At 27.1% G+C, this 21,247-nt stretch overlaps 5 protein-coding genes across 14 annotated transcripts; 3 read left to right on the top strand and 2 right to left on the bottom strand.

Annotated features, from left to right (window-relative positions):
* The first annotated feature begins 106 nt into the window (after nt 1–106).
* Nucleotides 107–2,377, top strand: LOC117214824 (ribosomal RNA-processing protein 8). Of its 3 annotated transcripts, none has more exons than XM_033461180.1 (5): nt 107–190; nt 332–522; nt 686–1,491; nt 1,570–1,806; nt 1,907–2,120. In XM_033461180.1, the coding sequence occupies exons 2-5, from the start codon at nt 445–447 to the stop codon at nt 2,118–2,120; spliced, it is 1,335 nt and encodes a 444-aa protein (XP_033317071.1). In that variant the 5' UTR covers nt 107–190; nt 332–444. The 3 variants fall into 3 exon arrangements, with proteins under 3 accessions (XP_033317071.1, XP_033317070.1, XP_033317069.1); XM_033461179.1 differs by having other exon boundaries at nt 134–216; XM_033461178.1 differs by lacking the exon at nt 107–190 and having other exon boundaries at nt 445–522; nt 1,907–2,377.
* A 40-nt stretch (nt 2,378–2,417) lies between these two features.
* Nucleotides 2,418–8,641, bottom strand: LOC117214821 (helicase POLQ-like). The gene is made up of 16 exons (XM_033461173.1): nt 8,122–8,641; nt 7,741–8,026; nt 7,457–7,635; nt 7,184–7,360; nt 6,994–7,093; nt 6,719–6,915; nt 6,481–6,626; nt 6,171–6,405; nt 5,959–6,099; nt 3,832–4,249; nt 3,590–3,747; nt 3,416–3,511; nt 3,177–3,350; nt 2,979–3,092; nt 2,768–2,902; nt 2,418–2,691 (listed from the first exon to the last, which is right to left on the bottom strand). The coding sequence occupies exons 1-16, from the start codon at nt 8,458–8,460 to the stop codon at nt 2,602–2,604; spliced, it is 2,985 nt and encodes a 994-aa protein (XP_033317064.1). The 5' UTR covers nt 8,461–8,641; the 3' UTR covers nt 2,418–2,601.
* A 372-nt stretch (nt 8,642–9,013) lies between these two features.
* Nucleotides 9,014–9,869, top strand: LOC117214827 (succinate dehydrogenase assembly factor 2, mitochondrial-like). Of its 2 annotated transcripts, none has more exons than XM_033461190.1 (3): nt 9,014–9,170; nt 9,254–9,405; nt 9,494–9,869. In XM_033461190.1, the coding sequence occupies exons 1-3, from the start codon at nt 9,138–9,140 to the stop codon at nt 9,762–9,764; spliced, it is 456 nt and encodes a 151-aa protein (XP_033317081.1). In that variant the 5' UTR covers nt 9,014–9,137; the 3' UTR covers nt 9,765–9,869. The 2 variants fall into 2 exon arrangements, with proteins under 2 accessions (XP_033317081.1, XP_033317080.1); XM_033461189.1 differs by having other exon boundaries at nt 9,020–9,170; nt 9,248–9,405.
* Nucleotides 9,870–10,008: 139 nt separating this feature from the next.
* LOC117214820 (Bloom syndrome protein homolog) lies at nt 10,009–18,302 on the bottom strand. 2 transcript variants are annotated; one of them, XM_033461171.1, is made up of 16 exons: nt 18,223–18,302; nt 16,153–16,253; nt 15,831–15,948; nt 15,167–15,754; nt 14,257–15,088; nt 14,081–14,182; nt 13,844–14,001; nt 13,503–13,724; nt 13,060–13,421; nt 12,712–12,970; nt 12,254–12,637; nt 12,025–12,175; nt 11,761–11,948; nt 11,335–11,659; nt 11,069–11,237; nt 10,009–10,344 (listed from the first exon to the last, which is right to left on the bottom strand). In XM_033461171.1, the coding sequence occupies exons 2-16, from the start codon at nt 16,245–16,247 to the stop codon at nt 10,260–10,262; spliced, it is 4,038 nt and encodes a 1,345-aa protein (XP_033317062.1). In that variant the 5' UTR covers nt 16,248–16,253; nt 18,223–18,302; the 3' UTR covers nt 10,009–10,259. The 2 variants fall into 2 exon arrangements, with proteins under 2 accessions (XP_033317062.1, XP_033317063.1); XM_033461172.1 differs by lacking the exon at nt 18,223–18,302 and having other exon boundaries at nt 13,844–13,998; nt 16,153–16,343.
* On the top strand, nt 18,234–20,850 carry LOC117214826 (ethanolamine kinase 1). 6 transcript variants are annotated; one of them, XM_033461183.1, is made up of 7 exons: nt 18,234–18,350; nt 18,541–18,679; nt 19,336–19,473; nt 19,552–19,817; nt 19,901–20,127; nt 20,287–20,509; nt 20,654–20,850. In XM_033461183.1, exons 2-7 carry the CDS (start codon nt 18,554–18,556, stop codon nt 20,718–20,720), a joined length of 1,047 nt encoding a protein of 348 aa, XP_033317074.1. In that variant the 5' UTR covers nt 18,234–18,350; nt 18,541–18,553; the 3' UTR covers nt 20,721–20,850. The 6 variants fall into 6 exon arrangements, with proteins under 6 accessions (XP_033317074.1, XP_033317079.1, XP_033317073.1 ...); XM_033461188.1 differs by having other exon boundaries at nt 18,236–18,327; XM_033461182.1 differs by having other exon boundaries at nt 18,275–18,362.
* The last annotated feature ends 397 nt before the right edge of the window (nt 20,851–21,247 follow it).

The following is a 21,247-nucleotide window of genomic DNA, read 5'->3' as shown; positions in this document are numbered from 1 at the left end:
TATCGTTTACTTGTTTTACATGGCAGCACCTATCAATTACTATAATAAACGCCATCTATTGTGAATGAATTAAACATTTTTATGATATAAACCATAGCTTCGGAACTTATTTCGTCTGTTTGATGATAGATACAATGCTAAACATACGCAGTTTCTTAACTATACGTAATTGTTTGTTTTAAAAAAGCAGGTAAAAAGAGAGAGAAATCGTATTAAGTATGTTAATCTTCTATTGAACTCTCCATTCCTGTAGCAATAATATGTGAAGGGGAATGAACCCGGGTAAAAGATTCCTTCCACAGAACTGATATAATTTATTCATTTGTTTAAGAAATTAATAACGACTGTTACAACGTACGTATACCATAGAAGGTGAAGAGTAGAAGTAATTTTTTATTAATATTTATAATTGTGTACAAAAAAAAAGTATAATAAAATACTAATATGGCTAAAAAGTTAAAGAAAAGTGCCACTAATGCAAAAAATACTGGTAAAAATGTTAGCGCGAAGAATAACCGTCAGGTGAGTTAGAATAGGTTATACAATATATGTATTTAGAGAACATTTATATATATTTATACTTTTATACACGATATAAAGTAGAAAACGTTTGCAATCACATCAAATCATAAAACATCCGCTTTATGCCTATTATATCTAGTTACATTTACTATACATATTTTAGACAAGGAAACAAACAGAAGATGACAAGAATAAACATAAATCCGCTATTATTAAGGATCACAATTTGAAGTTCAAAAACAAATCTACGAAAAATAAATTAACTAAAACAGTCAAACAAATACACAAGAATGGAGAAAAACGTGCTTTCATTAATATTTTGAATTCTGACACTGTAAAAGTCGTAAATGTAAAAAACAAGGACAAAGGTAAAATAAGTAGACAAATTCAAAATAAAAAGAAACAGCAAATTAACGACAAAAAACTAATACAACAGAAACAAAATAAAAAGAATAAAATTTCTGATCAATCTAAGAATAAACTTAGTAATAATAAAGAGCTTGCAAAAAAAGCAAAATCAAAATCTACAGGACTTGAAACAAAACAGGAGCAAAAGCTTAATAAGAAAACAAAAAAATTGAGTAAAGTATTGAAAAAACAAATAAGACAAAAAGAGAGTAAATTTTCAACAGTGCCCCAAAAAAAAAATAACGATTCACAAGTAATTATAAACCGTAACTTAGATATCAAGCGTTTGGAAAAATTGCTTGCTAATAAACAAAAAGAACAAAAAAAGAAGGAAATAAATATAAAACCACAATCTTTAAGACAAAGAATGATGACTAAATTAAAAGCTTCTAGGTTCAGATATCTAAATGAAACACTTTATAATAATGAAAGTTCAGAGTCTAAAAAATATTTTAAAAGTGATCCTGATGCATTTAAGGCATATCATGAAGGATATAAACAACAAGTCGATCAATGGCCTGTAAATCCTCTTGATATAGTAATAGCTTCAATTAAAAAAATGTTAGTATATTTATTACAATTATAAACTGATATATAATTGTTACATTGAACGTTATATAAATATTAATCGTGTCATAGGCCAAAGGAATACATAGTTGCTGATTTTGGATGTGGAGAAGCAAGGCTTGCTACTGTAGTTCCTCATAAAGTACATTCTTTTGATTTTGTTTCTTTAAATGAAAATGTAACTGCTTGTGACGTGGCACATACAAACCTATTAACAAGTAGTGTAAATGTTGTTGTATTTTGCCTATCACTTATGGGAACTAATCTTAAAGACTATATTGTAGAAGCAAATAGAGTTCTTAAAAAAGGGTAAGTACAAAAATAAAAGTAAATAATATAAATGAGTATATATATTGGTAAACTTTAATATAAATTAAACTCGTATAACAAAAATTTATTTGTTTCGCAGTGGTATTTTAAAGATAGCTGAAGTTGAAAGTCGATTTGAACAAGTAAAGGATTTTATAGAAGCAATTAATAGTTATGGTTTCAAAATTATCTGGAAAGATTTATCGCACAACTTGTTTTACTTTTTAGACTTTGAGAAAGAAAAAGACATTAGAGGTAGAAGAAATAATCTACCTCCTATTACTTTAAAGCCATGTTTGTATAAAAAACGTTAGATAATAAGTAGTGATTAAACACTATATTTTTTATGTTTCATAAAAAATTGTGTTTTAATAAAATTTATTATTTTGTTATGTTTACTCTATCTCATTCAGCAACAACAGTTGTATATCAACATAGAAAATGTTCCATAATGTTTTAATATCAAATGACATTCTCCAAGTGACATCAATCACATTTTGGACATTTAATATATGTGCCAGCTTAAACAATGTATTATTCTTAAAATACATTGATCTGTTTGGCACATTTTACAGTTAATAATAAATTATTCATAAGCAACTTAAATAATGTATTATTTTTAAAATATTAATGTATTTCACACAGTCTGCAGGAACTTCAGAACAATGAACAAATGTATCGATTTTATTTATAATTAACAAAACTTTATAATTAGATTATATTGTAATATACTATATAAATCTTTAATTTTTGTTTATATATATATATATATGCCATATTTATAAATTATACAATTTAAAATCCCTTTAAGACATTCATATGTATGCCATCTAAAATATCTTCTCTTTCTTCTTTTAAATCTTCTATTTTTTCCACTATTCGTAACTGCAAAATATAGTGAAAATAAGATATTAATATAATGTCATTAATACAAACATAATCCAAAATGTAACTTATTTACTTTGGCAGCCTCAATAATTTGTCTGGCAGTTTTTTTACTTAAATATGGAATTTTTTCTTGTAAATCCATTGGTTGAGCTTTAGCTATGCATTGCATTGTTTTAAACCCGGCATTGTACAACTGACGCGCTCTACCCTATAAAACGAAATTGGTATCATAGTATACTCGAAATAAATTTTTATTTTATCCCCTAAGTAAAAAACATTCTTACAATTTTGACTAAAGGCAAATCCATCAATGCCTCTAACTCTAAAGGGCAACAATATGACAATCTTTTACTAAACACATTCAATAAATCCTTAAATGCCCAAAATTCATCCAATTCCTGGAATATTCATCCACTGAAGTTTTAGGAAATGATATGTTATAAATACTAACTTGTTAACACTTACCAACTGCACTTACTAACCTGACAAAATCGAATTACAGAAAATGCAAACGATGATACAGCAGTCAAAAGATTTTGTATAATACCTCGATTTATTTCATATTTTTCTGCTATATCATATACTGCATGTTGACACCACAAATCATACAGTATTAATGTTATATAAAATCTATGTATCACTCTCGGTTCCACATTCTGTCACATACATATAAAATATAAAGATAAATTCAATGCCAATGAACTGAGTTTTATATACATACCTTAGGCATTAATCCATCACGTATTTTACCTATGTTTACTTCATTAATTCCTAGAAGCCTTGCTGTTTTCATTTGTGTTTCTGATAAACCAGTTACCTACAATTTTTATAAAAATATTAAAAAGTTATCGTCAATAACGATAAACATTAATAAAAATTATAAATTAAAAGTTACCACATCATAATAAATTGTTCCTGTCGGCTTTATCTGAGATATTAAATTATAAGGAGTAACAAGATATAAAAGATGCAAATAATCAATAAGAATTAAATGTTCCTGAGCTTTTTTTAAGTCTTGATACAATGTATATGCACACTGCATATCAATGCAACCTTCAACGTGAAAAAGTACACATATAAAACAATTTTATACGAAAAAATATCTTATTAAATGCTTGGCAGTAACATTATTTCTACCTTTCATAGCTGCACGTCCGAGGCTACATAACTCTAATTCAGTTTCATTAGTAAGCTTTAATATTCTTTTTCTTTTTGTTTCTATAATTGTGTCATTAGGAGATATAGTTTGTGATGGAAAAACAACGCTTACATTTGGTTTGAATATATCAAAATTTGTCTCTTTTTCCTTTATTTTCATTACACTAGTTTTTAGAAATTCAGTTAGTGCATCATCCACAATTTGTTTAACATTCACATTTAAACGTTTTTGTTGAATATTAAGTAATGTTTTTTCCGCTATTTTGTGTAGTTCACATCTAGTTGTTGCTATATGTAATAATATAGCACTTAAAATTAAATTATTTATACCTCTGTCTCTGTCTATGTGTATTGTGCTTAAAGAATCATCCATTTTAGATTTCAGAAGTTCTGTTACCTATGTGGTAAATATACAGGGTGGTTGATAACTGGTGGTACAAGCGGAAAGGAGATGATTCTACGCGAAAAAAGAAATCGAAAATATAAAATAAAAATTTTTCGTTTGAGGCTTTGTTTTCGACTCGACTTTGAATTTTCGCTCGGTACGCGTGCACTTTATCACGTCTCGTTATAACGAATCTCACTGTAGATCGTTGTCTCGATGGATATTATCGCAGTTTAAGTTTGTTTTTGCCGTAACGGAAAATTAGGAATACAGGTAATGAAATAATATGAAGTAATCATAAAGTTTATTATTACAAAAATTGATGAAAATGTTGCCCATTCTGCCCAACACATACTTCTGCTCTTCTAATTAAATTTCTATGAACACTTTCTAACGTATTCGATTGTTTTAAAGTATGAAAGGCTACAATAATCTTTTCTTTCAATTGCTCGCAACTTGCGATTTCTTCAGAATAGACAATTGATTTAATATGACTCCATAAATAAAAGTCAAGCGAAGTTAAGTCAGGAGAGGGTGGTGGCCAAGCTATTGTTCCAGCACTACCAATCCAGCCTTGGTAATGTTGGTTTAAAAAATCTCTCACATGACGACTAAAATGTGGCGATGCATCGTCTTGTTGAAAAATTAAACTTCCTCTAGTTCTCAGCGGTACATCTTCTAATAATTCCGGTAGTTTGTTTTGTAAGAAATCGAAATATGCTGCTGATGTTACATTTCCTTCGAAAAAATATGGTCCAATAATTAGATGTCCGATTATGCCAGCCCAGACATTTACGTTCCATCTTACTTGAAAATGTGTTTCAGGAATAGAGTGAGGATTCTCATTTTGCCAATTATGCATGTTATAGACATTGAACATTCCGTCCCTTGTAAATTTCGCTTCATCGGTCCATAAAATTTTTAACAGAAATTCTGCATCGTTAACATGCTGTTGAAGCAATCAATGACAAAATGCCTTTCGCGAAATCTTATCATAAGGCATGAGTCCTTGTACTCTGGTGATATGATAAGCATGTAAGTTGTTTTCGTGTAGAATTGCACTTATGTCAGGATGTTCCTTTAGTATTTGCTCTTCAACATTTACACTAACGCGTCGTCGACGACCACCATGTCGTCTAAGTTTTTCAAAAGAACTATGTTCGCCGAGGGTTCGTTCTGCTCTTTGAATAACACGTCTGTCAGGATGTCAACAATTGGGATACTGGTGTCTGTAATGATTAGTTGCAGCCAATGCGTTACCACCACACGCACCTAACGAAAGTATTATGTACGTATATTCCCGATTGCTGTATGTAGACATGATGGTAGATTAATAGGTACAGATAGTGGATAGCGATAAAAGTCGGATAGTAAGTTAATAGGTAGGAAAACACTTCGGTCACATTGGAAGTGTTTATCAACATAACGTCAATCGAGACAACGATCTACAGTGAGATTCGTTATAACGAGACGTGATAAAGTGCACGCGTACCGAGCGAAAATTCAAAGTCGATTTTCTCGAAAACAAAGCCTCAAACGAAATATTTTTATTTTATATTTTCGACTTCTTTTTTCGCGTAGAATCACCCCCTTTCCGCTTGTACCACCAGTTACCAACCACCCTGTATATTATTAATATATAATAATATCTTCATTTATATGACAAATATTTATACAATAGGGGTACATGAAAAAGATACATAGAGATACATTATTCTTACCCTTTCTAATTCATTATTTTTGCATATTAGTATACTCTCTCCTACATCTCCCATACCAGCACGACCAGCTCTTCCTGTCATTTGTTTGTATCTACTTAAATTTAGAAACTGATTGCCAACATATGGACTTCTTAATATCACCTATTAAATTTTTTTGATAAGAATAAAATATAATTAATTACCGTTTAAAAAGCGAATAATGATTAAAATACCCTTCTTGCTGGTAAATTTACTCCAGTTGCTAGTGTTGATGTACAGCATATTACAGAAAGAGTCTCTGCTCTAAAAGCATCTTCCAATAACCGTCTTTCTTCAGATGTAAGGCCAGAGTGATGATAGGCTACACCCAATTTTATGGTTTTGTGTAAGATAGGACAAAGGCCTTCTTCACTTTCAAGTGCATTTAATAATTTTTGTTTTTCATCTCTTTTGTAATCTTCTAATGATCTACAAATTATTACATATATAAGTAATAAAATCTATAATAATATGTAAATATTTAAAATATATAAAAGTTCTAACTTGAATAAAAGTTTAGACAACAATAGAGCAACATTTTCGCAATTTTTACGACTTGAACAAAATATGAGACATGAATTTTTTGGAATTACATCCATTACCAAACCTCCAATTCGATCTGGATCTATCATTGCTGCATCATTTGAATACTTTTAAAACAAATGAATAATAATTATTGATTGCCTAATAAATATACGAAAAAATATAACATTACAACATACGACAAATATGTATTTCTTACACGATAATTGATCTTTTTCACATCTGTCAGCACATCTTTTGTTTTTAAATCAAGTAACCAAATATTTTCTTCACATTTCACATATTCTTTAATTTCAACAGGACGAAAATTTGCAGTATATAAATCTGCATTTAAGAATGTTGCTATTTCCTCTAAGTTACCTATCGTTGCACTCATTCCAACAATATGAACATTACCTAAAATAAATATAATATATAATATATATAACGATTTATATATAAACTAAGTATCAACAAAGTTAATATTATACCTACTACTAATGTACAATACTTTTGTTAAAAGAACTTCCAATGTAGCTCCTCTTCCTCCAGATTCTCCAAGAAGATGTAATTCATCAATAACTATAATACCAATCTAAAATATTTTAAAATAATCATATTGTACGGTAATGTAGTATAGTATAGTAAAATTCGTATTGCCAAATCTCTCAATGTTTTTACCTACTTCATTAAAACGATTTTCTTCTATTAAACTATTTATTAAACCCAATGCTTTCTCTATAGTACACATGTATATGCTATTTTTTTTGCGACGCTTTTTTGGGGGAAAAGTTCCTCTTGATGCTGCATATTCTTCAACTAAAAAATCTAATTCAAGTGCAAATGGTGTCATTGCTTGAACCTAAAAGTTATGGACAAATATGTATTTCATATAATTAGTTACCATAAAAATTGTATAGTTACTCCTTTTATTGTATTGTATAAGTATTACGCTTACTTTTTCTTGTACTATAGCAACAAATGGCAATATAAATATTGCATTTCTTTTATTACATATAAGCTCTTGCAACATTAGTATTTCTGCAACCAATGTTTTACCCCCGCTAGTAGGAAGTGCATAAATTAAATTTTTTCTATTCTTTACTGCATCTAAATTCAAACAATCGTCTTGCCATTCTAAAGATTAGTGATTAATGCAAATGTAGTATGAATAAAAATGAAACTCATAAACAAGTCATTAACAATGAACTTCATTATCTTTTTAATAAATGAAATACTTACGATATAATGTACTAATACCCCTTATTCGTAAGAAAAGTTCCTTTGCTTTATTTGGTAGACCATAAAATGTATCATTGTTTATTGAACTTTTATGATGAATGTTAGTATTTTGTTTGATTATTTTGTCATTTAAATGACATATTTTATGTGGAATAGCATTACTATAATCAATTGAATTTCTTTTTAATGATTTGACATTTTGTTGTTCATTATTTGGCGTATGTACTGAACCTATAATTTCTGTGGGAAGTGTTTCTTCTAAACAATTCTCAAAATTTTGAGTTACCTATTTTAAAGGATATAATAGCCATATAAGTTTAAAAAATTTTGATATTAAATAGCCCTACAAATAATTTTACAGATATTAAAACTATTAATAACCTGCTTAAAGCACTCCAAAACATTATCTTTTACATCGTAAGAATCCAATTGTGTAAATGCATTTAAAAATGTATTGTCCTGCCAATGAGTATCTGTTTCATTCTGAGAAAAAGTTGAAGTATTTTGTTTGACAATTTCTGTTTGTAAATCTTTTTCTTTTTCTTCTTCTTCATTAACAACATATTGTATTTTAATATCATTTTCATTTCTTTCAAATATATCACAGGAACTCCATTCATGTGCAAAACTATTTAAGGTCTTTTCATGTATATTAGGACTAGTAGCACACATCTTGCTTTCATCATGATCTTCGATATCTATTAACATTGTATCATCCATCGAAAGAATAGAATCAATGGCTTTTAATGATTTATGAAGCAGTCTAATTCGCTTGAACTCTTATTTATATTTACATAACTAAAATTATTATAATCATTATTCAATAAAAAATTTGTATTTGGTATAACAATTACATTAATAATCACACAAAATTTATCATCAATTGCATAAATAAATTATTGCCTTAAAATACACAAATAAAACAGTAGCACACCATTAATTGATAAGAGATGCTGAAAGGTACAATTATAATTTATGAAGTAAAAAATATTTGCATCTTCATATAATATAATAATACCTAAATTATTTTGTTTATAATTACTTGAAGAAATTATATTTATTATACATAAGTAAATCTAAAATAACTACAATTGTAATTAATTCAACAAACGCGATGACATTATCAACTGTGTGTCAGAATAAGTAAAATTTATTCATTTATTTGACAAACGTTAATTGTATATAAGTGAAGATAAATAACTCAGTACATGAATATTAATGGTTATTAATAATATAGATAGGTATAATTAACACAGAAACATATTTAACCTACCACTTGATTTTATGTATTGCCTGGTATTACGAAAATATAGCTATACATATACACCTGATTGTAAAACGACGTAATAAATTGTATAAATTCTAAATTGTGAACATAAAAAATAAAGGGAACAAAAATGAATGTTTTTGTAAAATCTCTTGTACCAGTAGTAAGCACAAATAATAATATGTCAACAACAATTATATTATTGTCAAATCGTGTAATTAAAATGTTCGTAACATGTAGTTTAAGGTTAAACCAGTATCTCTGGTAAAATGTATTTCAACAACTTGTGCGCATTATAAGGACGATTTTCAGGATGTAATTCATCCAGAAAGCCAAAAACTTGACATACCATTATATGAGAAACGTAGTGAAGAGAATAAAGATGTTAAAAAAGCTCGGTAATATCAAAGATACACAGAGGTTAAATATTATTTGTATTAAAATATAACATATTTCTCAATATAATTTTATTTTTGTATATTTCAGACTATTATATCAGTCTCGTAAACGTGGTATGTTAGAAAATGGTCTTATTTTAAGTACATTTGCTAAGAAATATTTATCTAGCTTTGATGATAAACAATTACACTTGTATGATTGCCTTATCAATCTGCCAACCAACGATTGGGACATATTTTACTGGGCTACAGGTGCAAAGCCCACTCCACCTGAATTTGACAATGAAGTTATGGATTTGTTAAAAAAACACATCAAAAATGCAGACCGTCAGACAAGAATAATGCAACCTGAACTATAATTATTATAATATTTAGTTATAAAGTATTTAACAGCCTAAATTTGTATTTTAACTTCATGAAAAAACAAAGTTATGCTATAGTAATAAAGTTATTTATAAAAGTTATTTAACATTATTTAATTATTTAAAATTGTACATAAATATGTTGTATTTATGGTAAATATAACATGTAGAATTATAAATAAATGATAGATAATGTGTATCTACAAAAGTAAGTTGTTACATCAATAAATAATTGGAAAAATACCTTTCAATAGTTTATTAATCAATATACATAATTAAAGTCAATCGTTATTAAAAATAAAACATTTTATTACAAAATTCTGTACAAGACTTTTAGAGATTCCTTACAAAAACAACATACATAATACTGCTGCATTATTCTGAGATAAAATGGCAGAAATGCCTACTTCGTATTACAGATACATTGTATCCTAAGTTATACAGAGCATTACACTCTTATAGATACAAATATACAATTCAAAAACGAGTATATTAACTGAAACTCACAAGTCCCGGGCCTTTATTTGAGTATGTGGTTGTATTTTTTACTTTTGTTGTTGCTTTTCCTCTTCGCGAACTAATAATAAAGTAAGAATTATTAAAAAGTAACATGATTTATATTAAAATTATTGTAATAATCATTTTATTAAATTTAATATACAGGGTGACCGAAAAGGTCGGGAACTTATACTACATGCTAATAAAGTCAAGTAGGTAAAAAAAGTTCATGTAAACTTACATCCGAAAATGCTTTACTGAAGCGTTGTAAGAGTCCAAATTTTGTATTAATTATTTTGGCAATTATAATAAATGTTCTAATCTTTTTTCTATTGTAAAAACGCAAGCTTCAATTTGTCGAACTCTTTCGAATATTTTTACTGTTGTAGAAACAGTAGTAAATGCATTTTGAATATATTCCGAAATTTTCTCAATGTTGGATCGGTTGACTTCCTAGGTCAACAGATTTAATTCCTCTGGATTGCTATTTACGGCCTCTAGCGAAACAATTGACTTATGAAAATATGAGAGAAATAGAAAACTAGTTTGGGGAAATATCCAAAATGCATTTACTACTATTTGTACAACAGCAGGAATATTCAAAAGAATTTGACGAATGGAAGCCTGCATTCTTGTCGAAGGAAGACATTTCGAACATTTATTATAACCGCCAAAGCAATTAATAAAAATTATTAAACGCTTCAATAAAGTATTTTCGGATAAGTTTATAGTAAGTTAGCGTAAATTTTATCCCAACCCTTTCAGACATTGTATATATACGTATATATGTATATATGTCTTACTTTGACGCTGTCCGCTGGTACTTTTTATTTGTATTTCGGTAACTATTTTTACCTTTACGTTTTATACCACGGACTGTGTTGGATTTAGCGGTAAAAGTAGTAGTATCGTTATACCATGTATCATCATCAGCGTCGTTATTACTGTCTTCCTTCTCTTCATTCATTAATACTATTAAAAATCATAGTTATTAATTTCAGTAATTATTGTACTATGTAAAGGTACTGTATTTATATATTCAAATCATTTAAATATAACAGCATTTTACCATATTTCTCTGCAGCATATTTTTGTGTAATATCTAATAGTGCTTTTCCATATTTTTCGAAATTTGCTTTAGTTACATGTGGAATTCGTAACATAGCTTCTTCACTATCTGGAAGATTTTGACTCATTGCCCTAATTGCAATCATATTCATAACCGAAGATGCTGAAATATCGAGTGCTCCAGCAATTCCTTTTATTATTTCCATCAATTCTTGGTAACATCGTTGTTGTAGTTCCAAAAGTACTTTGTCAATCTTTTTCGTAACTGTAGATACTGTTGCTACAGCAGTAGTACTATTATTGGATGATTTCATAGGAAGCATTACCTATATTAAGAAACATTATATTTTAATAATCTATTCTGATATTTCACTTTTAAGAATTAAGATTTGTAAAATAAAGTAAATCTATGCATTTGTTATTCTACCTTTATATCTTTTTTTGTCATGAGTTCACTGGCATTCGGTCCAATTTTTAGATAAGCACAAGCAATTTCATTGTTTATATACATCTGCTCTTGTAAATATTCTTTGAGTACCATATAATGAAGTAAACGTTCTATGTCGTGCCTATTCCATGATCTTCCACGGCCGTATAAAGGATTCTTAGTAAGACCTACATAAATATTTGATAGCTATATTACATATTACATAAATAAGTAACATATAATAAAAATTTAAATTTTGCTTACCTGATTCCCTTAGTTTTTTGAGATCACTTCCTTTAAATATGTCTGTAAGAAGTACTAAAGTAAGATTAGAATTTCTTGATTGATTAATGTCACGTACAGCTCTCAAAATATGTTTTGCTTCATCTGTTGTGTCTAACATAGTGAAATCATCCTAAAAATTTGTATATAAGTTATAAAATATTTAAAAAGTTTTATTTAACATATACTTTATTGTTTTAAATGTACTTACTTTACATCTACAATTGTCACATGATGTGGCTTTGTTTGCAATGCATTGTTGTCGATCAAACATTTCTCCAAAGTAATGAAGTTGTTGTGCTCTGCGACAATCTGTCTTATTTTCACAAAACGATACCATTTTATATAAGTTATCTATATGAGTCTTTGTTACAGTAGGGTTTGGGTTGTCTAGTTCGATCATTTTTCTAATTCTGTGCATATCAGCATAATTATAAAATAATATACAGTCTGCATTTTCCCCATCACGTCCAGCGCGTCCACTTTCTTGATAGTAGCCTTCAATAGATTTTGGAAGAGCTGCATGAATTACAAATCGTACATTGGGTTTATCAATCCCCATTCCAAATGCTATTGTTGCACAAACAACTTTGATCTAGAATTTATTTGCAATTAATAAATTGTATAATTATAAGAAAGAAAGTTATGAAATTATTTGTATTTTCATACTTCTTCTGAAATCCATCGGCCTTGAATATCAGTCCTACTACTATCTGTATGGCCAGCATGATAACTCAGTGCCTTAATGCCATTTTTTCTCATTTGCATCGCATAATCATCACAATCTTTGCGAGATAAACAGTAAACAATACCGCACTCATTCTTGTACTTCATTTTTAGCATAGCTATTACTTCATCTGAACAATTTTTTCCTTTTTTTGCAATTATGCTATATCTTAAATTAGGTCTATTAAAACTTGACATAAACCTAGACAGAATAAAAGAAATGTTATTATGAAAAGTTACAAATCAGTTAGAATTATATGTAATAAATATACTTAAGATCAAATTACATACCATTTAGGTACACTAAGACCTAATTGATGTAATATATCGGTTCTAACTCTTGGTGTAGCTGTTGCAGTTAGTGCAATCACTGGTACTTTAGGATAATTTTCTCTGAGACGATTTAATTTTTTATAATCAGGACGAAAATCATGACCCCACTGACTAACGCAATGTGCTTCATCAATAACAAATCTTGCTAATAACCCCCTTTCATATAATGTAGTCAAAAGATTGCAAAATTTTTGAGACGCAGAAATTTTTTCTGGTGTTACATATAATAATTTAAGAGATGGTTCTTTCTTTGAAAGTTCTCTATATATTCCGCTTGCTTGACTATCTGTTATTCCACCAGACATATGTGCGGCTGGAATCTATACAAAATTTGTTAATAAATTATGTGTATCTAACAATATATAAGTATATGTATATAAAATAATACTTGGAAAATTTACATCAAGAGAAGTAAGTTTTTGAACTTGATCAAGAATGAGACTTTTTAATGGTGAAATTACAATTGTTACTCCAGGTAATAAAAGTGCTGGGAGTTGATAGCATAGTGACTTTCCTCCTCCAGTTGGCATTAACACAAAACAGTCAAACCCTAAAATTGCAGCATTAATTGCTTGCAATTGGTTTGGTCTAAATGAATATAATCCAAATTTTTGTCGAAAAACCTTAAAAAGTATTATGTTTGATATACAACAAAATTTAGAATGCTAAATTTATGTATATTATCATTTTGATTAATTCAATTTCACAAATTAAAATAACATTAAAGAATAAAATATTTTACTTTTAACATTTCTCGTGAATGCGGATATGTTAATCCATCAAATTCACCACTAACACCATCATTCTTATAACTTCCAGTAAAAATACCTATTGGCGAATTTATTTTATCTTTTTTCTGCTCTTTTTTACTTTCATTATTAGTATTTTGTGTAGCACCTGCTGCAGACAAATTAAAACAGGAATTGTACAATAATAAAAATGTAAATAAATAAAAGATGAGTTTGTGATGCAAATTTACCTGATACATCCAGCTTTATATTGCAATCTTTACTCAATGTGGGAAATTGATTAAATTCTTGAGTTAAACAATCAACTATCTCTTCAGAAAATGAAATTTTGTCTGTAATAAATAAATAATCATATATATACTAAATTGATACATATATACATATAAATATAATGTATTAAATCTACCTTTCATATATGGCACATCCATTACATTCCAATCAGCTGGTTTATTTTCACATCCTAGTTTTTCAGGAATTTGAAAATTTTCTCTTTCTTTCCATTCAGGACATGCACTTTCACTAATTTGTACTTTTTCTACATTATATGTATTGTCAAAACTAGTATTTGCATTTAAGTTAGAAACTTTAGTTTTAGTATTAGTAACTTTGGACCCTTCTTCCTTTTTCCATATTTCTCCTATTTGTTTAGAAAGTTCAGAACCAGTTGCTTTAATGGGCCTTTTCAATTCAAATGTACTTTTTTTCCCTTGAACTGGAGAATCATCTGATTTAATTTTTACAGAACTCTGTAAATCAATACTGTTCTTTTGATCCTTTATTTGTGATTCAGCTTCTTTTTGTAAGAAGTTGGGGAATTCTTTTACTGTTGACAAGGTCGTTTGTGTTTTCGCAGTACAACTTGATTCTGCATCTAATAAATTAGTATTAGATGCATTAAAACTATCGTTATCTGAAATACTTATAACTGACTGCTGATTTAAAGTTTCAGATGTTTTAAATAATGGAAAATTATTCGTAACATCAGATAATTCTTTATCAGCAACTTTTTTGTTTTCATCAATTTTAATATGTGCTAACTTTGTCTCAACTAAACGAATTTTTGCTTTAACATGTTGATATAAAATTTTTAATTCTTGAAATGAACGTGCATTAAACTGTGGAAATTTTTCTAGCACTGGTAATGGTATTTGGTCTAATGCAGTATAAAATTTACTAAGAATTTCTATTTGAAAATCTTTTAAATCCTTATGTCTATTTTCCAATTCATCTTTTGTAATCTAAAAATAATTGCATTATATATACCTTAATTATGTATTAATAATAATATTACCAATAACAATTATATTGATATTTACTGGTACTGAAGCCATTATTGGTTTTCCTTTTGTAGATTGTATCCATGAATCCAACTGTTTTCCTAAGCCTAAAGGTTTTAAATCTAATTTGAAATCTGGCCCTATCCATCCTTTTGTAGGGGTTCTTTTTAAACTTTGTTTAAAATTTGGGCTGCTATCTGAATCTGATATTATAATATTTTCTTTTTTTTTGAAGTTTGAACATCTTTTTGGAGTTCTTGGACTATTACTTTCAATCAAATATTTTTCTTGTGTTTCTGTTTGCATATTACTGCTCTCAGTAGTTGTATGCAAAAATACATTATCAAGTGGTTTATCCCCTTTTGTAGATAATAAACTTTGATTTGACATTTGTTCTTCACTACTACTGTTAAGAACTCTTTTTTTTCTATTTAAACTTAAAGTTGATTTTATCACTATGTCATCTTCGCTGTCTGATAAGTAACTATGTCTAATTTGTGATTTTTGTACATTTCTACATGAATTTTCTCCTTTAGAACTTTCAGCATAATTATCTTTCAAATTGCTATCATTTGCTTTTGTGGTACTCTTATTAACATCGTAATACATTGAATCCTCAGAACTATTCTAAAATACATAATTATATTAAAATTATATTATATTATAAAATGACGTATTTTACATATAATAAAGATATTCTTACAAGAGATATAATAGACATTTTATCATTTGTTTCTAATTTTTCAGTGTTGATGAGTTTGAAGTCCATAGATGTATCTAAATCACCTGGTTTTACATTTGTATTTGATGACTTAGGAGTGCTATAAATCGAACAAAACATTATACATTTATCATATTTTATATGTAGTAAGATATATTTTAAATGTAATTAACACATTTAAGGTATATACAAATAGAACAAAAAGGTTATATCTTATGTAATACTTTATTCTAACTTAGGTTGTATCTTAAAAACTTTTATTAAATGTTATTGGTAGGCTACTTTGAATAAATATTTTTCTTACCTGGATTGTGCATCACGTTTACTTTTCATACGTTCAAGAAATCCTTTGAACGTAGGTTGTATTTCATTCTGACTAAGTGGAACCTTTCTTGACATTTTCTTGAAATTTTAGCGAGCATTAAAGATTATAAAATTTTGAAAGTATATACAAATTTCACGGTAAACGAAAGTTATTGTTATATTTAATTATTATATTATTTACGTATATACATAGAATGTGATATTGAGGAAGAACACAAAAATAAAACACAATAAACACAAAAGATGAATGAAATATTTCTAAAAATATACATCTTTCTTAACTTCATATATTTTTTCAACACACGCAATACAATATTATGATGAATTTCATGGAAAAACACAGATTGTATATAAATTTGAAGTATTAAATTAAACAATTAATTAAATATTTAAAAGTATTTGTTAAAAGACTTTTAATTTTATGTATAACATTTATGTCATACAAAATAACATTCATAATTTATAATTTTACGAGTTCTTTTTCACATGACTGTGGTATTTTCTTCACACAAGCATCACTTGATTTAAACTGATTTGAAGTTAGCCGAATAAATAACTACAAATTTTTCACGTTTGAAAAAACATGATTTGTAACGTTTTATAATATGTATTATACTTGTACATAGCTTGATAAACTAAATACGATAATATTCTTAAACATTATATTTTCTAAATCAATAGTTCGTTATCTTTTAAATTCCTAAATATGTACTTTCCACGATAAATTTTTATTCTTTGCGGTTCTATAAACCTCTTATAGTGGCAGTTCCTATTTCAATACTAATTTAAAACATGTTTAAAACTGACATTATATCTTAATAAATTTTATCACCTATTAAAGCAATTTAAATTTTGTAACTCCCAACGAAACTTAGTAATAGAACCTATATATTAATAGTTTTTTGAAGAGTAATATTTGTAAATAAATGATAAAATATAAAATATCGAATAGTACATTATAAGATCTTTGTTTTCGGTTAATAATTCCTAATGAGACCTATATGGTCAAATAGTCGTGCAAATGCAATCTTATTTTCATCGAGTAAGGGTGAGCTAGTAAGTTCTGATTAACTGGTTTATTTTCCCCTTCTGACATACATCATTGAGTCAGTAAGTATGTGATATATATTTAATAAGCCAATTTTATTTAAATATTAATAATTGTAATACATATTAAGATTGATAAAAAAGATTTTGTTACAAAAATTATTTATAATACACCCTATTCTTTTTATGCAATAGGTATTAAGAGTTGCATAATTTATTAAAAAATGAATTACCAATGTTGAGATATTTGGCTTAACATTTTATAATAAAATTTTTGATATTCATTATAAAACTTAGATCAATATCTACTTTCAGGGTGATAAGTTATATACTATTGCAAAATTTGTTAATCTTAATCTTCTAATTATTTCTACTTCTAAGTAGTAATGTTTTATTTATTTATAAATCTCAACAAAAGATAATATTATTACAAAACTTACTGAATTCATTGCGTAGTTGTAAAATTAAATACAAAATAAAAACAACAACAATTTTCCTACTTATATATTTTAATTTTTAACCATTCATAATAGTAAACAAACTAAATTGAAATTTTGCGCATTTATGCTCAAACCAATGACTAATGCGGCCCCAAAGTATCTAAAGTATCTTCATCTAAAACAGAAGTTTATACTCGGTCCCTATATTCCTATGTTCGTGGGTAAAACATTATTACTCATGCGCAAATTATAAAATTAAATACCTATATATGAAAACCTATATTCTAGATATCCTATATCAGAACCTATATGTATGTGAAAATATGAAATTATATTTCTACATATTTTGAGATCTAGATGAACAGACAAAATCCTGTAATAATTTTATTATTCAGTATGATTAAAAATAATTATAATAGCAATATTTGTGAAATAGTATTTTATCATTTTTATTTTTATGTTAAGATACATATGTAATGTACGTAGTCATTTAATGTGGTAAATGAATAGCATTTTCGTAATCTAATGGAATCATAATGAATTCAAGGTTCTTACATTATTGTAGTCTATCGTTGCTTATTATGTCATTATTATCATATACGTAGCAGTGGCAGTAGCTGGTAGTAACTATGTAGAAATTCACATAAACATCTCAGCTCCAGTCTCTAGTACAGCAGAATAATTCTACACTGTACATCGCTTTGTAAGTGACACACATATTTTAATGTTTTGATAGATCATAGATATCACTAGTGTTAAGATACTATTTGTTTATAGCTTATAATCGTAAACAAGATCTATATTTTTAGTAAATTATTTATGATATAAAATTTAATCCTTAAAAGTTGATCTGCAAATGAAGTGTCATTTACGTGTTACAGATAAGATACAACTATGGACCAATTATGCGAAGAGCAGCATCTTGACATAACAATTGATGAAAGTGAAATTGTTGATGGTGCTAAAGAAATAATTAAGAAAATCAGACCAACATGGCCTTTGGATAAATTGCACTTTAAGGTAAAACATTTTATAAAATATATTGCAACTTATATAGTATTTTTTTACATACATATACGTACACATATATATATATATTTTGTAAAGGTTTGATATTATGTACTCATTTTTTCGATTTATTATAGCTTCAAAAGCATGTTTGCTGTAAAATTTTTAATGAAATACAAGTTGTATTTAAATATTTACAGTAAGTACTAATATTTGTTATAACTATATCTTCAAATTTTTAATGCAATAAAAATTTAAAATTATTAAAATTGATGCTATAATAATACATAATAGTGTATAATAATGTAGTAATGTAATAATGTAAAAAGGATATAAAGTTTAAGATCATTTTATTCACATCTTGTGATGATGACCTTATCTACTGATAAATGTGTTTTTCTTGGACTTATTATTTAAGAACAAATATGTATCACTGTATTGTCAAATATTTTCATTCTTCTGCTTCTTGATAATCAAATCTATTCATATATCTATGATTTTTCTTCACTATTCAGTCAACATTCCATTATAATCATTGTTAGTTATTAAGAATTATATTAATTCTAATGAATTTAAATTTGAAAAATATTAATTAACTGATATATATTTTATTACAGGAAGATAAATAGAAATATGTATTTTAATACTACAATAAATTTTATTTTCAGATATTTACAGATGGAATCACAAATAAACTTATAGGAGTATGGTATTCTGAGCATTACAATGAAATGGTATTAGTTAGAGTTTATGGACATAAGACGGATCTGCTCATCGATCGAAAAGATGAAACAAGAAATATTCGAGTAAGTACAATATTAGAAAAGATAAAAGTAAAAATACATGCATATGTATGATCAAGAATAAATTGATTATTTAAACAGGTATTAAACAAAGTAGGTTTTACACATTCCATTTATGCTACATTCAATAATGGTTTAGCTTACCAGTTCATTGAAGGTAATATACTTACAACAGAAACAGTCAGAAACCCTGACATATATGTATTAGTTGCTAAGAGAATGGCTCAAATGCATAGACTTAAACCTGATGATACTGAGATACCCAAAGATGCTTGTATTTGGAAGAAGTTAGAAAAATTTATGGAAATTATGCCAAAAGAATTTTTAGATGTTACCAAACAAACAAGGTAATATACCGGATTATAAATTCAAATATAATTATATTTATTTGTAGTATTTGCATTATAATTATTATTTATTATCACTTTAGGTTTGAGAAGATCATAAAGCCATTTGGTGTGTTAAAACAGGAATATGAAGCACTGAAAAAGGAACTGATAAATTTGAATAATGAAGTAGTGTTTGCTCATAATGATTTACTTCTAGGGAATGTACTTTATAATGAAAAGAAAATGTCAGTAACGTTTATTGACTTTGAATATACAGGATATAACTATCAAGCTTATGACATAGCTAATCATTTTGCTGAATTTGCTGGTAATTTAAGTATATGTTCAAATATAATACTACAAATGATATTTTTTACAATATAATTTGTATAATCATGATATATCTTCATTTATAAAGTACAAAATAGATGTATGTATAATAAAAATAAAATTTATTAACTTATAATTATGTACAACTTAATTTTAGGTATTGATAATCCTGATTATTCATTATATCCTGAAGAACAACTGCAAAAAGCGTGGTTAAATATATATCTTCAGGAATATAACAATGTAAAATGTGTACCTCAAAATGAAATTAATTTACTGTATTTACAAGTGAATAAATTTGTTCTTTTATCACACTTTTTTTGGGGTTGTTGGGGACTCATACAAAGTGAACATTCAACAATTGACTTTGACTTTTTAGAGTAAGTATATGTAAAATATATAGCTCCAAGTCAGTTCCATCATTTTTATTGAAATCCACAATGTAATAAATATTCTGTTTTAAAATCATCTTTTTATCATGCTACTTTAAAAAAACTTATTTTTACCTATATAATGCTTTATAGGTATGCTGCAATACGATTTAATGAGTATTTCAAATGGAAAGAAGAATATCTTAAGACAAAATTATAAAACCAAAACTAATTTGTTATATTTTTATAGTTATACTGTTATGAAACTAGCATTCCAACATTTTTATTGTTTGTAAATAACATTCCTGTAGATACATTCCCTTTTAATTTGTTATATAACAAAGATTTAACAAAGAAAATTTTACGATTATGAGTTTGTATATGATGCTACTGTAAATTTATACAATTGACAGTATTATATAGAGTAAAAGGAGTAAAAAATATATACATATATATGTATTTGTAAAGTAATATATGTAAAGATATTATATGCGAAATATAACAGTTATTTAAAATAAAACATGTTATTCCTTATAATTCATTTATAAGTATTCTTGCACAGTGATTAATATCGTTATTTACATCTTTGTTGTTAACAAGTTGTTAGTTCACACTGTGTTCTGTTTTATTATCCTTTTTATACTTGGAAATAAAGTTGGAAATAGAATGTTTTTAAAATAAAACTCAAAACTGCCTCAACTCCCGAATACATTTTCATTAGTTATTCGTTTCAATCAAAAGATATCT

The sequence above is a fragment of the Bombus bifarius genome, unplaced genomic scaffold, assembly GCF_011952205.1.
Source record: "Bombus bifarius isolate JDL3187 unplaced genomic scaffold, Bbif_JDL3187 scf7180000009243, whole genome shotgun sequence".
NCBI classification, from domain to species: Eukaryota; Metazoa; Arthropoda; class Insecta; order Hymenoptera; family Apidae; genus Bombus; species Bombus bifarius.
Note: the sequence above shows the minus strand (reverse complement) of the source record. Positions and strands in the feature narration are given on the sequence as shown.

Excerpts from the sequence above, each read along its gene's own strand:
- LOC117214824 (XM_033461178.1), top strand. The coding sequence starts at position 445 with ATGGCTAAAAAGTTAAAGAAAAGTGCCACTAATGCAAAAAATACTGGT. Across the intron at positions 523-685 it reads GCGCGAAGAATAACCGTCAG|ACAAGGAAACAAACAGAAGA; the intron begins GTGAGTTAGAAT and ends TACATATTTTAG. Across the intron at positions 1,492-1,569 it reads ATAGCTTCAATTAAAAAAAT|GCCAAAGGAATACATAGTTG; the intron begins GTTAGTATATTT and ends ATCGTGTCATAG.
- LOC117214821 (XM_033461173.1), bottom strand. The coding sequence starts at position 8,460 with ATGGATGATACAATGTTAATAGATATCGAAGATCATGATGAAAGCAAG. Across the intron at positions 7,361-7,456 it reads TTGCTATAGTACAAGAAAAA|GTTCAAGCAATGACACCATT; the intron begins GTAAGCGTAATA and ends CATAACTTTTAG. Across the intron at positions 2,903-2,978 it reads ATTTGCCTTTAGTCAAAATT|GGTAGAGCGCGTCAGTTGTA; the intron begins GTAAGAATGTTT and ends TTCGTTTTATAG.
- LOC117214827 (XM_033461189.1), top strand. The coding sequence starts at position 9,138 with ATGAATGTTTTTGTAAAATCTCTTGTACCAGTA. Across the intron at positions 9,171-9,247 it reads TAAAATCTCTTGTACCAGTA|TTTAAGGTTAAACCAGTATC; the intron begins GTAAGCACAAAT and ends CGTAACATGTAG. Across the intron at positions 9,406-9,493 it reads AAAGATGTTAAAAAAGCTCG|ACTATTATATCAGTCTCGTA; the intron begins GTAATATCAAAG and ends TGTATATTTCAG.
- LOC117214820 (XM_033461171.1), bottom strand. The coding sequence starts at position 16,247 with ATGTCAAGAAAGGTTCCACTTAGTCAGAATGAAATACAACCTACGTTC. Across the intron at positions 15,949-16,152 it reads AAACGTGATGCACAATCCAG|CACTCCTAAGTCATCAAATA; the intron begins GTAAGAAAAATA and ends TTCGATTTATAG. Across the intron at positions 14,002-14,080 it reads TATAAAGCTGGATGTATCAG|CAGGTGCTACACAAAATACT; the intron begins GTAAATTTGCAT and ends ATTTGTCTGCAG.
- LOC117214826 (XM_033461183.1), top strand. The coding sequence starts at position 18,554 with ATGGACCAATTATGCGAAGAGCAGCATCTTGACATAACAATTGATGAA. Across the intron at positions 19,474-19,551 it reads ATGAAACAAGAAATATTCGA|GTATTAAACAAAGTAGGTTT; the intron begins GTAAGTACAATA and ends TTATTTAAACAG. Across the intron at positions 19,818-19,900 it reads GATGTTACCAAACAAACAAG|GTTTGAGAAGATCATAAAGC; the intron begins GTAATATACCGG and ends TTATCACTTTAG.